Below are 14705 nucleotides of genomic sequence, written 5' to 3'. Positions count from 1 at the left end.
ACAATTAGTCATTCCATTGCAAACGGGATGCATTTATGCTTGAACATTGCTAGGGATGATTGCACTATTTTAGGAAAATATATTCAATAATTGCAAAAACTGGGAAATAATAGCTATAACACACCACTATACATGTGTTTCATAGGTTCTTATCACACAAAATTAAAGTTTAGAAAGGACATTTTAATGTCAAAAAGACCACCCAACCGAAATGTTGTTGAAAAGACTCAAACTTTTATCAATTAAACTATACGATCGTATTAGACAGAAGAACAATATATTAATTCTTAAACCACACGCTCCAATCCGCAATGAAATGTAAAAATGCAACATTACTAGGTGTGTGATGTCCAGAATATTTCATAAAACAACAACAGTTGAAAGATAAAATCTTGCACCAACTTCAACAACCGTGAATCACATAGCACGCACAATGCTTTCATAAAATAGCTAATTATCTACTCTACAAGCTAATGTTGTAATCAGGGACCAACGAAAGTTTACTATCCTACCGACACGTACCAACGTTTAACGCACTTTTAGGTCGAATATTTCACGCAACAGCGGTTCCACCTCGGCCGGATTTACGTTCAGGTAAACGCTGATGATTTCGTCGTTCAGACGGTGCAGCTCGGAAATCTTCTGCATCAGCTTGAGAAACACGGACCGTGCCTCACATCCGGGATATATGCTTTCCAGGTAGCGTCGAAGCAGGTAATAGTAGGAGTTCTAGAGCGGAAAGAGACGACCATTACCGTTTGTGTAAGAAGCTGACGAAGTAAAAAGGCTTCACTTTGCGTACCTGTTCCAGTTTAATGACATCCGAATGTATCGTTTTCGGCCGGTCGGGAGTAAACAGCGTTATGGCACACATTATCAGAATGATGTTCTCATCTGAACGCCACTTTTTGTCGAACGTTCGAATGAATCGTTCGTGCTCCTGATAGACATTTCCTTTGGCAAGCTTGAGCACATCGGCACGTATGTTTGACATCTCCTCCTGGCTGTGCGGAATCTGCGAAAGGGTACGAAAGGTGATAAACACATGCTCGCCGTGAGTGTTGGGGACCGTTTTCTTACCCTCCATGTAGCCCGATCACAGTCGTACTGCATGGCGGAACGTAGGATCATCATCTCCGTGCAGCCTCCTTTAAGCAGCGCCAGTTGATCCTCCTGGCACATGTTCTTGAAGGCGCTTATTTTCTTCGACATTTTTATCAACCGTCGAATGGCGATGGCAGTTAGGTTGATTACCTTCAACAGTTGAGGGTCCTGTTGGGTTTGATTCGACTGTCGGAAACAAAGAAAAAGAACGGAAATAAATACGATTTCGTTTCGTTTTGTTCAATTGACAACTTTAAAGTCCCTTGCCGTCCGTTCCCTGATTAGCGATGAGTAATCCACCAGCAACTCACCCAACGCGACAAGAACCGAAAATGGCTACAAAGCGTCGAACGGCGACCTCTGACTACCACATGCCTCAGTGGTATCTTAATCTGAGGGCATTTACGCCATGCGGAGAGAGGAAGACAACCGACAACCGAAAGAAAATCGAAACAAAAATACAACCACCCAGTTTTAAGTACATTTCTGGTGCACCCGAGAGCAACAGGTGTGCGATGGGTGATTAGTGCAATCAGTTAGCGGCCCTCCCCATTATCAGCAGCCTTACGGGGTACCGCCGGACATGGTGGTTTCGTGTTTTCTATTGACTGTACTACCCCCTTCCCGGCCGCCAGTCTAGAAGTTGTCCTTTGATTTTGGACGAGATAAACCGAATGCCGCAATAAAATGCTGGTCGCATCCGATACAGAATATGCCAATAAAGATTGGGGAAAATTTAAAATCGCAACTCGTTTGCATGGTGGTGCAGGCTAATGGATTTGGTGGTTGGTGGATTTGGATGGATTAAGTGGTCATTAATCAACCTAGGTTTATTTTATGACGTTGGACCCATTCAGAAGTGTTGCTAGACTGCGGTTAGGCATATTTTTTAAAGGTTTTGTAATACTTTGCAACATAATTTTAATATTTTATACGATGAGTGTAGAAAGTATTGCATATAAATATCCATGTTTGCTTCCAACATGTGTCAAAACTGCCACCCAACAAGCCCCATTGTAATGAAGAATCTAGCTTCGAACAATTGTTTCTATACATCAGTTGAAGATTGTTCATACTTCAATAAAATTCAAGCCACAAAAATTATGGTAGTCGCATGGATTAAACGATACATGCCAATTATTCAACCATGTTATTTTATAACATAGGTATCAACTGTTCTGAGCAAGATCAAAAGACTAATGTTTCACGAGCTCTAATAAAATATTCGTAAATATCATCGATCTGTGTGCTTTAATAATCCCGTTTAAGGATTTATGCAAATAGCCGCAAGTTTTCATGATAGCTTACGCATATCGGAAAGATACCCGAAGAGAGCAACCGAAATGAACAACAACATTCAAATAAAATAAACAATAAATTTCATTTAGATTGAGAAAACGAATGTTTGTACTACATTGTCGTAAACATAAAATTCATATAAGTGGTACAGAATTTAACGACAGAAATTCAACAGTGGGTGAAAGGTTTTGTCAAATTCGAATATTATATTTATAAGCCTTTAGGAATTGACGTTAATTTTGGTTTGTGTATACTAAATTATTTGACTCCATAGCTTAAGGAAACATAGGTATAAATGCCAGAGCAAGTTTGCAAAATAAGGTAATTAAGTGTCAGTATGTTTTACTACAATATCATAAATTATGTCGATCCTTTGTGTTCATATTTTCCGAAACGGGAAAAAACTTAAAACGTGACACAATTTGTTATCCTCAAATTGAACCATATTTATTGCGCACAATCCATGCGAAAATTCAATTTCAAGATGATTCTTTGGTACAAATGAATTGTTCAATTTACGCACCGTAAACGCCGTGCTATTCAAACCAACAACTCACCTTTATCCGGCAGTCGTCCGAGATGAGCGAGGCGAGATCATCGTCCACCGGCGCATACAGCGCTTTATTGGCCACAATCAGCTCGTTGAGCTTGGCCCGTTCAGCATCATTGAGCTCGATGCTATTGTTCCCGGGCGCCTGAAGGTGATGGTGTGATTGTGCCTGCGGTCCGGTGCTCGATCCGATCGGGCTGCTATTGTAGCCCTCGTACTCGAGCTTGATCGCCTGCATCAGGACCGATTCTAGCGTGTTTGGCAGAACCGGTTTCGCTTCGATATCTTGGAATATGCCCAGCTCGTCGGCGGCCGGTACGATCGGGGAGGGAGAATCGTGGCCGACGAACGTGGACGATGTGGACGTTGAGAAAACCTCCGCCAGCATGTCCGTCGAGCAGCTGGGAGGCGAAGCGGGTTGTATGCCGCCCGCCAGATGGTGGGAATGTGTGTAAGAGGTGGTCGTGCTGGAGAGTAGCGGATCGAGCAGGGAACCGTACGATGGCTCGTAGTTGGAGGTCGACGAGGGTGAAGCTGCCGCACTGATCGATGACTTTCCGACTGCCTGCTCCGGCATGGGATTCGATTCTTGTATCAACGAGCGAATCATTTGGTGCTGGTTGGGGCCACTCTCTTCCGGAGGATGCGACTCCGTCGGTATCGAAACGATATCACCACGTTGCTGATCATCATCGTCGATCTGTGACGTGTCGGCCGCCTCCTTGATCGTCTTCACGATATCCGAGTGGTTCATCATCCGGTTGATCATCTGCAAGGCCTCGGCCGGAGAGTCCATAAACTTTTTCATAATCTGTACCGCGTCTTCCGGTTGATTCATGAGCTGCTGCATAAACTGTAGCACCTCGCCGGGCGAACTGATGACCTTCCCGATCAGCTGCAGTGCATCCGTCGGCGAACTCATAAATTGCGTGAACACAGTCAGCGCGTCCAGCGGAGAGTTCATGATTTTGCTGAGAATCTGCAGCGCATCGCTCGGCGCGGTTATGAAGTGGCTGATCAGCTTTAACGCATCGCACTGTGAGTTGATAATCTTCGACATAATAAACACCGCCTCCTTCGGTGTCTTCATGAGCGACGTGATCGTTTGATTCGGATGCTTTACAATGCGCTCGACGATGTCCTCCGCGCTGGACTCGATGGTAACGGGAGGGAGACTTTCCTCGGCCGATCCACCTGGTTTTGGACGAGTATGTGTTTCACCCACCTTTGAGCTGCTCGTGGCGGATGCACATGATCGCAACGATGCGACCGCCGAGGAAAGTAGCTCTCCTTCGGCCGTCAGCGAACTGCTGGGTATGGCGTTCACTTCCGAGGGCGATGCTAGCTGGCTGTAACCACCCATCGTCCCGTTCGACACAATCGATTGGCTGGAGCAGTTAGAAGGCGGTCCAAGGATCGTCGTCGACGACGAGTTGCTTGTTGTTCCATTCCCCGCCAGCAACTCGTTCGACACGCCGTACTCCGACGAGGAGGAATTGTTCCAGCAATCTCCGGAATCGAACATTTCCAGCGACTTTTCGCGCTTTATCTTCGTCGGCACACCGGCCGCCGGTCGAGCGTTGTTGCCGTACGTTTCGTGCTCTCCAGGGCCCACCTCCGCCCCCTCCGACAGTGTCCCATTGCTTAGCCTCTTCTTAGCACGGTTTTGTTCTATTTTCTTTCGCTTCAGCACCTTATCCTCCTCGGACATGATGTACTCCTTCTTCATGCCGATCTGGAAGCACTTTTCCAGCCGACATTTTTGGCAAAAGCGTCGAGTGACGACGGTTATTTCACACTTTTCATTGAACGGACACGTAAATCCCTTGGTCGAGAGCGCGTTCCGGCGGAAGAACGCCTTGCAGCTTTCGCAGGTGACCGCGTTGAAGTTGTATCCGAGGGCCTTGTCCCCGCATACGCTACAAATTTTACTTCCTCCACCGCTGCTCGAAGCCATCGAAGGCTCACCGTCCGGAACTGCTGCTTCGTTCTCCACCGTCGTCATCGTAAGGGTTCGCGGGGCACACTCACGGCACAACACTGCTCCACCCCAGCGGAGCAACACAGTACTCAGGCGAGCTGGAATGGGTGGTTTATCTTACATTCGAGGCTTATCTTTCCGCGTGTCGCCACACACTATCGTCGGACAACCCTACCTCCGGCTGGTGCGCTGCGCTTGTTGTTGAAGTAGTCGTAGTCGTCGTGGTCGTGGTCGTCGTCGATCACGGTATCGCGACTCTTCACGACGTTCCATTTGGAGAACGATTAGAATGCTACGAGCAGCATCAGGCACTTTCACACCACCACCACCACCACCACCAACCGTTTGGCCACTTCCAACAGGCTATCACTTATCAGCTGATCGAAAACACCATCGGCCGATAATTTCAGATTTTGACCCCCCCTTCCTACACCCGGGGGCAACGATACTGCTCGCGCGGTAGGCCACTTCACAGCCGTAACTCGATTGACTCTCCGCTTGGATGGCGTGTGAATAGAGTTAATTTAATTGAAATCGCGTCACCGTTGTTGCGCCCACTTGCGCTTAAACTGGCACCGTTTGCAGTACGCGTCTCTTGTTTATTTACTCGCTCGCCAAGACGCAAATAGACGACGATTCTGACGAACGAAAGAAACATCACAACAATTAGTCATGAAAATGCCAAGGTATATCAAGTGGATAGCACAAAACTGTCAAACGGACTTCTTCTGCAACAGAAATGTCAAATACACAGCGATGGGCACAACCTGACCAAAGAACACATGCGTTGAGCATTTTGTTTACTACCGGGAACGAAGCAGCAACGCAAAACAAATGGTACGTACATAAAAATGGGAAAAATTTCATGCTATTAACGGCTTTTCTTTTTCATTTTTCTCCAGGCTCGTAACGCAGAAAAGGCTATGTAAGTTGCAATCATTTACCAACCCTTCCTATACCGATTTTATGTACCACGGTTTGTTTCTTCCAGGACAACATTGGCACGATGGAGGGCGGCAAAAGAAACAGAAACTGGCAAACAGGAGCGTCGGCCGTATCTGGCCTCCGAATGTCGCGATTTGGGACAGTGTGAAAAGTGGCGGCTAGAAATCATCCGGGAAATTTCTAAAAAAGTAGCACAAATTCAAAACGGTATGTATTTGGGCATCCTTCGAATACGTGCAGTTCGCGTTCTACAGGTTGCTGATGGAATCGATTTATGTTTTGTTTTTGCAGCCGGTTTAGGAGAATTCAGAATCCGGGACCTTAACGATGAGATAAACAAACTGCTCCGCGAGAAGCGGCACTGGGAGAATCAAATATCCGACCTTGGCGGACCGCATTACCGGCGCTACGGTCCGCGCATGTTCGATGCCGAGGGTCGCGAAGTACCCGGCAACCGGGGCTACAAATACTTCGGCGCGGCCAAGGATCTGCCCGGTGTGCGAGAGCTTTTCGAGCAGGAACCTCCACCGCCGCCGAAGAAAACGCGCGCCGAACTGATGAAAGACATCGATGCCGATTACTACGGCTACCGGGACGATGACGATGGGATACTGTTGCCGCTGGAGGAGAAGGCGGAAAAAATTGCCATTCAGCGAGCGGTGGAAGAATGGAGCAGCGCCAAGGGATCCAAAGCGAGCGACAAAGATGATGACGAACCGGACATTTATGGTTCCGATGCGTATATTACGCGCGATCCGGAAAAGCCGTCGAAAGACGACCCGATGGGCCTGCTGGGGCCTCGCTTTACCGCCCACGTACCCGTGCCAAGCCAGAAGGATATCGAAGCGGCACTACTGAAAAAACGTAAACTAGAGCTAATGAAAAAGTATGGCATCGAAGACGATGAATAAAGTGAGTAAAAAGCGAACGCCCAAGTTCAATCGTTTTGTAAGAATTTATTATTACACATTCAGTAAACTTTTCGACACAGTTTTCCACTGGCTATCTTATTGCAAAATGCTCACACATAAGTATATGCGTTGTTTTTGTCCTCCTAGCACCAGGAAGGAATGAATGATATTCACATCTCTGAGAGTAGCACACACAAACATTTTACCCCATCTGCAGCATCTAAGAGCAGTAGTTCTGCAGTTCAGCAGAAGTAGTTTTAAACCTTCCGCCTCCCGCGCGTGGGGTTGTTTCTACTTGGCCTTGGCTAACTGATCACTTAAGCTTATCACTTGCTCGGTCAGAACACTTATTTGTTCCTCGTAATTTAGGCGAGTACGTGACTGTAACGGAAGTAAAGCTGGTCAGCACAACAAATATGCGTAAAAGAAAAACATGCAAAACGCATACCAGTTCATCTTCGATGATACGGAATCGACGTTCCTCTTCCCGGTTGGCCTCCTCCCGTTCCTTTAGACGGTTTTTGAAAACTTCCAAATGGGTCTGCAGTCTTTGACACTGTGGAAAGAGGGAATCAATCAGGAGATACACACACCACGTTCCTTCGCAGACGGATTGTAGTCGGATATTTACTTCCATAAAATGTGAAGCCAGTTTCGATTCGGCACGGCATTTGTCATGAAAAAGTTCCTCTATACTTTTCGTAAAACACTCGGTCAGCTTCCTTTCTCGGGTTTGGAATTCACTTTGCTGTTGATTATCCTCTAGGGTTCTTAAAAGGTTGTAGTAGGCTATTAGTGATCAATTCAAGGAATTATATATCAGTAGGCCTGGTGCCATTAACCAATGAATGATTCCAGTTTTATTCCCTCAGTGCCAACCACGCTTAGCAATGACATTGACCAACGTTGGCGTTCACTGTTGCTTACCTGTTGATTCCATCAGTACCATGGCTAAAAATGTCGTCCTTTTGTTCCGCCTTTGGCGCTATTCGCATTTGACTAGAGGTTTCGATTTTCAACAGCTCGTACTGGGCCCGCCAATGGTTTAGTTCCTTCTCGAGAAACACGATCCGTTCGTCCTGGCTGGCCGCCGCGGAGTTATTGTTGGTGCCATTGTTCGGCACCTGAGATGCGCTGTTCGAGCTGGTGGTAAAATGATTAAAATGGTTTTCCATGTCCGTAGTGACACTCAGGCCATCCTCACTTCCAATCTGCAAAGACATAACGTACACAATAAATTCAAGAAGTGGACTTTTTGGTAAAACCACCTTGCTTACCGTGCTCGCAGCCTCGGACGCTTTCGATTCCAGCTCGGTATTGCGGACGGTAAGCAGTTCGAGTTCTTTGCGCAGCTTCTGCTCCACGACCGCCTGTTGCTGGAGTTCACGGTTAAGCCCTTCGATGCGGTTTTGCAGCTGTTTCAATTCGGCATTTTTATCCTCTACAATGTTTGAGAGTTTCGCGTTCTCGAAGATCTTTTTCTGAAGTTCTTCCGCAATTACCCCCGAATCTGGCATCGAAACCACATTGCCATCACCGCCGGCGGAGGATTTGTTTTTGCCACCCTTACTAACGGCCGTTTTCTTCAGATCGTGCTCTATGTTTTCCTGCAATGCCGCCACGCGTTTCTCCAGTTGCTTGTTGCGGAATCCCAAACTGTCCACTTCCTGTTCCGACTTCCGCAGGGTGGCCTCCTTCGTGCGCAACGTTTCCCGCAGGGTCGAGTTTTTGTTCTGTTCCTCGAGCACGGCCCGTTTTAATACGCCTGCCTGGGCGCGCAACTAGAATATGAAGAATGCGACAGACGGTAATCAGATTAAAATGACCCTTTGCTGGACGCCCTTCACTGATAACGGATCAAACGCGGGTTACTTTAAACACGCCCCCCACCACGGACGCGAATCGCTGCAAACAATCATTCAGCAAACACCGTTCGAACTGCCGGAACTTACTTTTGAGTATTCGTGGGCAAGCTTCTGATACTTGTTGGAGTTTTCAGCCTCCATTTCGGCGCTACTTCCGGTAGTTTTTTACTCGCAAAAAACACACACAATATCTTTTCCTGTTGTGCCACAACAAAGCGCTTCCAATGTGCCGTGGACAAATTGGAACACCGATTACCGAGCGGGTGTGTTCCACATACTGATGAAAGTAATACTAGTCTAGAGCTATATTTTCCAGAAAATACACTCAAAATGCTGTTGTTTCATATTCATTACAACGAAAGTTGTAAGGAAAAGTTATGGAGATCGTTTTTTACGTACGGCAACAAGAACAAGGTGCCTGGAACGAGATAGTTTTAAGAGGTTGTCATAGATTTTTATGTCTATTTACCTTGATGTCTATGAGTCAAAACATGAATTAATCTTGCCGTGTTGCACAGTTCGAATTTTCAGATACATAAAAAATATTCTTTTCAATAAATTACATGTTTTATAAGGTCTTATTAAAGAAATATATACATTTAATCTTTCAAAACATTTTTGTTTAATTTATGAGATTTGGATCGGCTGTCACGAATACCAAGATGGCTCTATGTTTATTTGTCAAATCGCCTCACATGACTTAACCTTTGGATCAACCTTGGTTGGTAGACAAAACTGCTGTCAATTGTGTTCTGCCTAGTGATGGGAGAATCAAATCTAGTGGTGGAGAAATAGAATCACAGTTCCAGTTCGGTAGTGCATCAGAGCGGATGTTAGCAGTGCACAAGTTTTCCTGAAGTGGTTAGCTTAGGGCACGACCGCGTGGTCACGCCGAGCTGGAGCTCAGGTCAGACAAATCCTAGCTGCCGCACATCTCGTGCTGTTTTAGTCAATCAAGCGGACCACGAGGTTTTTGTGTCCTGACAACGGAAGGAATTATCCCTCCCGTGGACGGCGGGTGGACATATGGCTTTTATAGCCGGTCCTAAAGGACGAGCCCTTATATACAGAGTCGGTACGCCTCTGATTACAAGTAAGGGAACAAACGTTCGACTTAGCGTAGGAGGATATTCCCCGACTAGCATAACGAAAGAAGAAGAAGAAATAGAATCAGTTTTGGAATTTCAATTTTTTAAATCATAGTCGGTTTGAGATTGCACTCCTTATATCTGAAACTTTATCGATAAAATAAAGCAGACGTGAAATGGTACGACAATAATCGCCAGCGTAAATTGTTAATTCATCATTTTTTGTGGAATATGGTATTGCGAAAAATCTCAAATAACAGAACAGAACAGAACTATTATGTTTCTAATTGTTATTTAAAATCTGTTTTACATGTTGTTCAGAGCACACATCAACATCGATCCATTCATATTCATTGTTGAGATTAGACTGCACTTGCGAATCGCATGTGCGATATAATTATTTTTGACTGACACTTGCACTGGTATTAGAATCGTATTAGATCTCAATTAAAAAATGCCAGAAGCAAATGAAATCTATCCGGATTCAGTCCAAATTTGATTCCAATCCGTCACATGGGATCCAGTCCGAATGATTCTGTCAAGTGAATCGAGTGTTCGGGTCTTCTGAATCCCGATTCTGCCAACACTAGCAGTGATATTGCAAAAGCGGGTGGTGCGAGAGGTAGATTTGCGGACCAGTGGCCTGGCTAGTGTATTTCTGCCTCAGGTGTATTTAATTTTTGTGAAAAATATTGCTTCGTGTTGTGTGATACCCTAAAGCAGCAAGTACCGATCAAATTTGGTGTGTTTGTACCCGTGCTCGTTCCCTCGAGACTGGACAGGAAGAAATCGGTGGTGCCTTTTCTCAGTCGACCAGCAAACGGTATCGAAACCAAACAATTTGTCACAAACAATATATTAGTCAGCGATAGCCCGTCCGCCAGCTGCTGCGGAAGAAGAAAGAAAAAGTGTCGCCACTCCGAAACGTAGCCGTTGTGTAAATTTCCGCGGAGCAGCGCCAGCTTTAATCGTTAATAGCACAATGTTGGCCCTCATCAATCGCATTCTGGACTGGTTCAAAAGTCTCTTCTGGAAGGAGGAGATGGAGCTAACGCTCGTCGGGCTGCAGTACTCCGGCAAGACGACCTTTGTCAACGTAATCGCCGTAAGTGTGTCTGCTGGCTGCTTTCCAATATGTTTCCTATTTCTGCATAATCAAAGGAGGCCGTCTGCTGCGGGCCCATTGGACCGTTTTTCTGGCAACACACGCGTAACCACCTTTCGCTTCGCTGGCTTGTTATCATCATTGATGGGCGCGTGGGTCGTGGCTTTTATGATGACTCATAATGCCCCCATTTCGTCCACCGTATCAGCGTGGATGGAGCGTGGCAATTCGGTGTAAACTGGTGAGACTGTTGCTCTGATGCAGCAGCAGGAACCGCCTCCAATGGAGGATGACATACCGCGACCACCGACGTCACTGTCGATTATCGATTTATTTTTCCATGCTGATGCACCCGGTTTTTCTTGTCCCCAAGCGAAAAAAAAACATTATCCTCTACAGATTCCGTAATGCGTTTTAGATGATCGAGAAAAGTTCCGTAGATACGCAGATGCTCGGTTGGTTGAAGGGAATTGCTATGGCTGAGACGAACTGTTTACTTTGCACGGGTAGAGAAGGGGCAACGGTATCACAATATTTTCACGAATAACATATTTCGGTCCGAGATTATCTCGTTCATCGAACTCGGGTAGCCTTCACCGCGTTGTGCCACTTTGTCGAGCTTATCAGAGCTTTAACGAGCGTAACCGAACATTCGTCACCATTCGTTCACAATTGTTTTTCCTTTCTTTCCTCCCCATCGGCCCTTCCAGTCTGGACAGTTTTGCGAGGATATGATACCGACCGTCGGGTTCAACATGCGCAAGGTGACGAAAGGAAACGTCACGATCAAGGTATGGGACATTGGAGGCCAGCCTCGGTTCCGATCCATGTGGGAACGCTACTGCCGGGGTGTGAATGCCATCGTGTAAGTACACATCTGCCCTTCCCCGAAAGGTTTATTTACGTCAACTACAATATGCTGTTGTTTGCTTTTAGCTACATGGTTGACGCTGCGGATTTGGACAAAATGGAAGCATCACGGAATGAGCTGCACTCGCTGCTCGATAAGCCACAGCTGGCCGGCATTCCGGTGCTAGTGCTTGGCAACAAGCGGGATATCAGTGGAGCCCTGGATGAGACTGGATTGATTGATAGAATGTAAGTACAAAGGATGATGTTTGAACGGAATTTCCGTTGAGGGCGATTAATTCTTAGTAACTTCTTTGGTTGTAAAATAAGCAATGGGAAATGGGAATTATTTAGATGCCAATTCAATGTAATATGCTATTGCTTAGCATTGCTCTGCAGCATTTTTCCATAATGTTTGCAGTAGTATGGCAATAGGCACTAGAGTTATCAGATGTAATCGGCATTTTGGTTGCTGATATAAGGATGTTTTTCCAATGATCACGGGTAATGCAGCAAATGGAAAAATGCATGCCAATTGTTCATAAGTGTACTTTTATTTTACGTTTCTAGATTTTACAGTTCAAGTCTCGTGTCTAGCACCCTCCGGTATTACGAATGGCTGACCACCGGTCTATAATATACCGTCTTTCGGTCACAGATACTCTCTTCGGAGAGAGGCCTTTTCGTTGTTATTCGACTGGTGCTTTAATCAACATCCTACATGTGCCATGGGGATAAGTTGCATTGATTTAGGGAAGTGTTTGAGTGAGTTAAGAACATTATAGGATACCAGAACCGTACGAAGTATCAAATGAGGTTTGAATCGTTGTCCTGCTGAAGCAGTAGTCACAAAGCAAGATCAATTTCTTCACGAAAGGTTATTGGTCATGTTTCAGACTGTTCAAATAACCCATTTTGTCCATGATGGCTTTGCTGAACTACATAGTTTAACACTAGACTACCGCGATTTTGACGCTTGAAACTTGACCGCGATTTATGTTCAATATTAAACAGAAAATTTTATTTTTGATTGCATTAAATTATAGATTTTATTAACTTTTATATTCATAGGTTTGTTTGTAGGACAATATCAAAGTGTATTAATGACATTGACAAAAAAGACGAGAAATAAAAATTTTATATACATAAAACTCATTGATATACATATACATTAAAATATACATAAAACTCATTGATATACATTTGTCTATACTGATGCATGTCGAGTAAAACAAAAACATTGATAAAATAGCTTAATATTGTCTTAATATCGTATCGATATTTAATTTCAATATCTTAATTACAGGAACCTATCCAGCATACAGGATCGAGAGATCTGCTGCTATAGTATTTCGTGTAAAGAGAAGGACAACATCGACATCACTTTGCAGTGGCTGATCGCCCATTCAAAGAGCCAAAGTCGCTAAAAGGCTGGAATTATGCACGGAAGTCGACGGTCCTTTTTTTGCTGACGGCGTGGCGTGTATGAGTGTGAGAGTGTGTAGTGCCATCCCCCGGTGGTTTACTGCTAAGTAGCTGCAAGTGCGACACAAGAAAGAGAGCAAGAAAGAGAGAGAACATAAGATAGATAAAGTGAAAGAGAAGAAGAGTGAAAGAGAGAGGGGGAAATCTAATCCAAACAAGAAAATCTCACATTAGACTATCGCGGTACCCAGTCCGGATAGTGGAAACCCTAGGAATCGTAAGAACGAGGAGTAGTCTGCAAGATGCACACGGATAGCATTGAACAAACGAAACAAACCACAAACGGAAGGTAAGCAAAAACACATTCACTAGATCCATTTGTATCAACCGCGGTGCGATGGTTAAATGTTTCGCCAAGGGACCCGTGAAGAAATAAACTAGGCGATACTGTATCATGCTAAGTTATAGGGATGTAAAAGCCCCAGCCAGGGACGTTAATTGCTGGTAAAGTGTGCATACACGGCATGGTAGCCACAAGTAATCACAGCTAGGGTATCGCGGAGAAGCCTGCAAATGCCAGACGCCTAATAACACTAGATGTAGCCGTGTTCTCCCCGTGGATACATAAACCCCCTCAGATGAAACCAACCAGAACAATCCGTACTCGCTAAGAACACTAAACCACACTAGACAGTATCGCGGCATAATAGATAGTGCAAGGCTTTTGGGGCTCACTCTCTGAACTTTCAAAACTCACTATACCGGACTATTTGACCATAAAAAGGCAGTCTCGAGTGCAAACCCGCAGCAGTTATGATGAATTTGCTATCGTTAGGTTGTTGCACGCAAATTCCCTGGCCGGGTGAGCATCCTGTGTGGTTTGAAAAAAGGTCACGCGAATTGTCGATTCGTCGCCGGCAAAGAGTGCTACATACTCGCTCAAATGAAAGCTCTCCCGCAACCGGGAACTGCTGCCGGCCCATGTTGTTGGTGGTCAGTCAAAGTGTTCCAAGTGCTGAATGAAGAGCCGGTGCAAAAGGGTACTGAATTGTTGAATTGAATTAATTAGCAATGTATGCCACACTTTTTTGGGTTTCAGTAGAAGTTCAACATAAAATTCGATGTAAAAGGATGAAAACAAAAAGTCCCTCGCGTGAATGAGGCAAGAGAATGAGTGAATGCCGGGACAAATCGATGCATGGATGTGATAATTAATGCGAGGATGAACTTTCCTTTTCTTTTTATAGAACAAAATCTTTCGATAACATTAACTAACCAAAATATTCCCCCACATTTCCGATGAATGGTGTGTAAAGCTATGCGAGCTGTAAAGCGTCTCCATTTTTTTTTTTGTATATGTTTTTTTATAAAGTGAAAATTAATTGATTAGCCAACACCTCCCAAACGAGTACTATTCTAAGATGCGAATTTATTTGTCAATTTCTAAAATGTTACCGCACCAACAGGCAAGTCAGTGTTTGCCCTTCCAAAGCTTTTGAGTAGATGTCTATCCCTTACTGAGAACCGTCTATCAAGCGCGCTTTTAGCTACTTTTGGGTTTTGTTTATAGTTTACGTTTTGCT

General features: G+C 45.0%; 4 protein-coding genes across 5 annotated transcripts; 2 read left to right on the top strand and 2 right to left on the bottom strand.

Moving 5' to 3' along the window:
- Positions 1-251: 251 nt before the first annotated feature.
- Positions 252-5025, bottom strand: LOC131290087 (nuclear hormone receptor HR96). The gene is made up of 5 exons (XM_058319472.1): positions 4384-5025; positions 2961-4128; positions 1081-1290; positions 803-1015; positions 252-729 (listed from the first exon to the last, which is right to left on the bottom strand). The coding sequence occupies exons 1-5, from the start codon at positions 4956-4958 to the stop codon at positions 529-531; spliced, it is 2367 nt and encodes a 788-aa protein (XP_058175455.1). The 5' UTR covers positions 4959-5025; the 3' UTR covers positions 252-528.
- Positions 5026-5731: 706 nt separating this feature from the next.
- On the top strand, positions 5732-6907 carry LOC131290067 (pre-mRNA-splicing factor ISY1 homolog). The gene is made up of 4 exons (XM_058319447.1): positions 5732-5771; positions 5837-5859; positions 5926-6086; positions 6171-6907. Exons 1-4 carry the CDS (start codon positions 5769-5771, stop codon positions 6788-6790), a joined length of 807 nt encoding a protein of 268 aa, XP_058175430.1. The 5' UTR covers positions 5732-5768; the 3' UTR covers positions 6791-6907.
- LOC131290065 (protein phosphatase 1 regulatory subunit 21) lies at positions 6822-9068 on the bottom strand. Of its 2 annotated transcripts, XM_058319446.1 has the most exons (6): positions 8743-9068; positions 8068-8571; positions 7718-8001; positions 7422-7560; positions 7239-7346; positions 7082-7171 (listed from the first exon to the last, which is right to left on the bottom strand). In XM_058319446.1, exons 1-6 carry the CDS (start codon positions 8794-8796, stop codon positions 7082-7084), a joined length of 1179 nt encoding a protein of 392 aa, XP_058175429.1. In that variant the 5' UTR covers positions 8797-9068. The 2 variants fall into 2 exon arrangements, with proteins under 2 accessions (XP_058175428.1, XP_058175429.1); XM_058319445.1 differs by having other exon boundaries at positions 6822-7346.
- Positions 9069-10364: 1296 nt separating this feature from the next.
- LOC131287369 (ADP-ribosylation factor-like protein 8) lies at positions 10365-13651 on the top strand. The gene is made up of 4 exons (XM_058316412.1): positions 10365-10848; positions 11559-11713; positions 11785-11946; positions 13004-13651. The coding sequence occupies exons 1-4, from the start codon at positions 10726-10728 to the stop codon at positions 13122-13124; spliced, it is 561 nt and encodes a 186-aa protein (XP_058172395.1). The 5' UTR covers positions 10365-10725; the 3' UTR covers positions 13125-13651.
- The last annotated feature ends 1054 nt before the right edge of the window (positions 13652-14705 follow it).

This window comes from Anopheles ziemanni, chromosome 3 (assembly GCF_943734765.1).
Source record: "Anopheles ziemanni chromosome 3, idAnoZiCoDA_A2_x.2, whole genome shotgun sequence".
Classification (NCBI taxonomy): Eukaryota; Metazoa; Arthropoda; class Insecta; order Diptera; family Culicidae; genus Anopheles; species Anopheles ziemanni.
The sequence above is the reverse complement of the archived record's forward strand: the minus strand, read 5'-3'. Positions and strand labels throughout refer to the sequence as shown.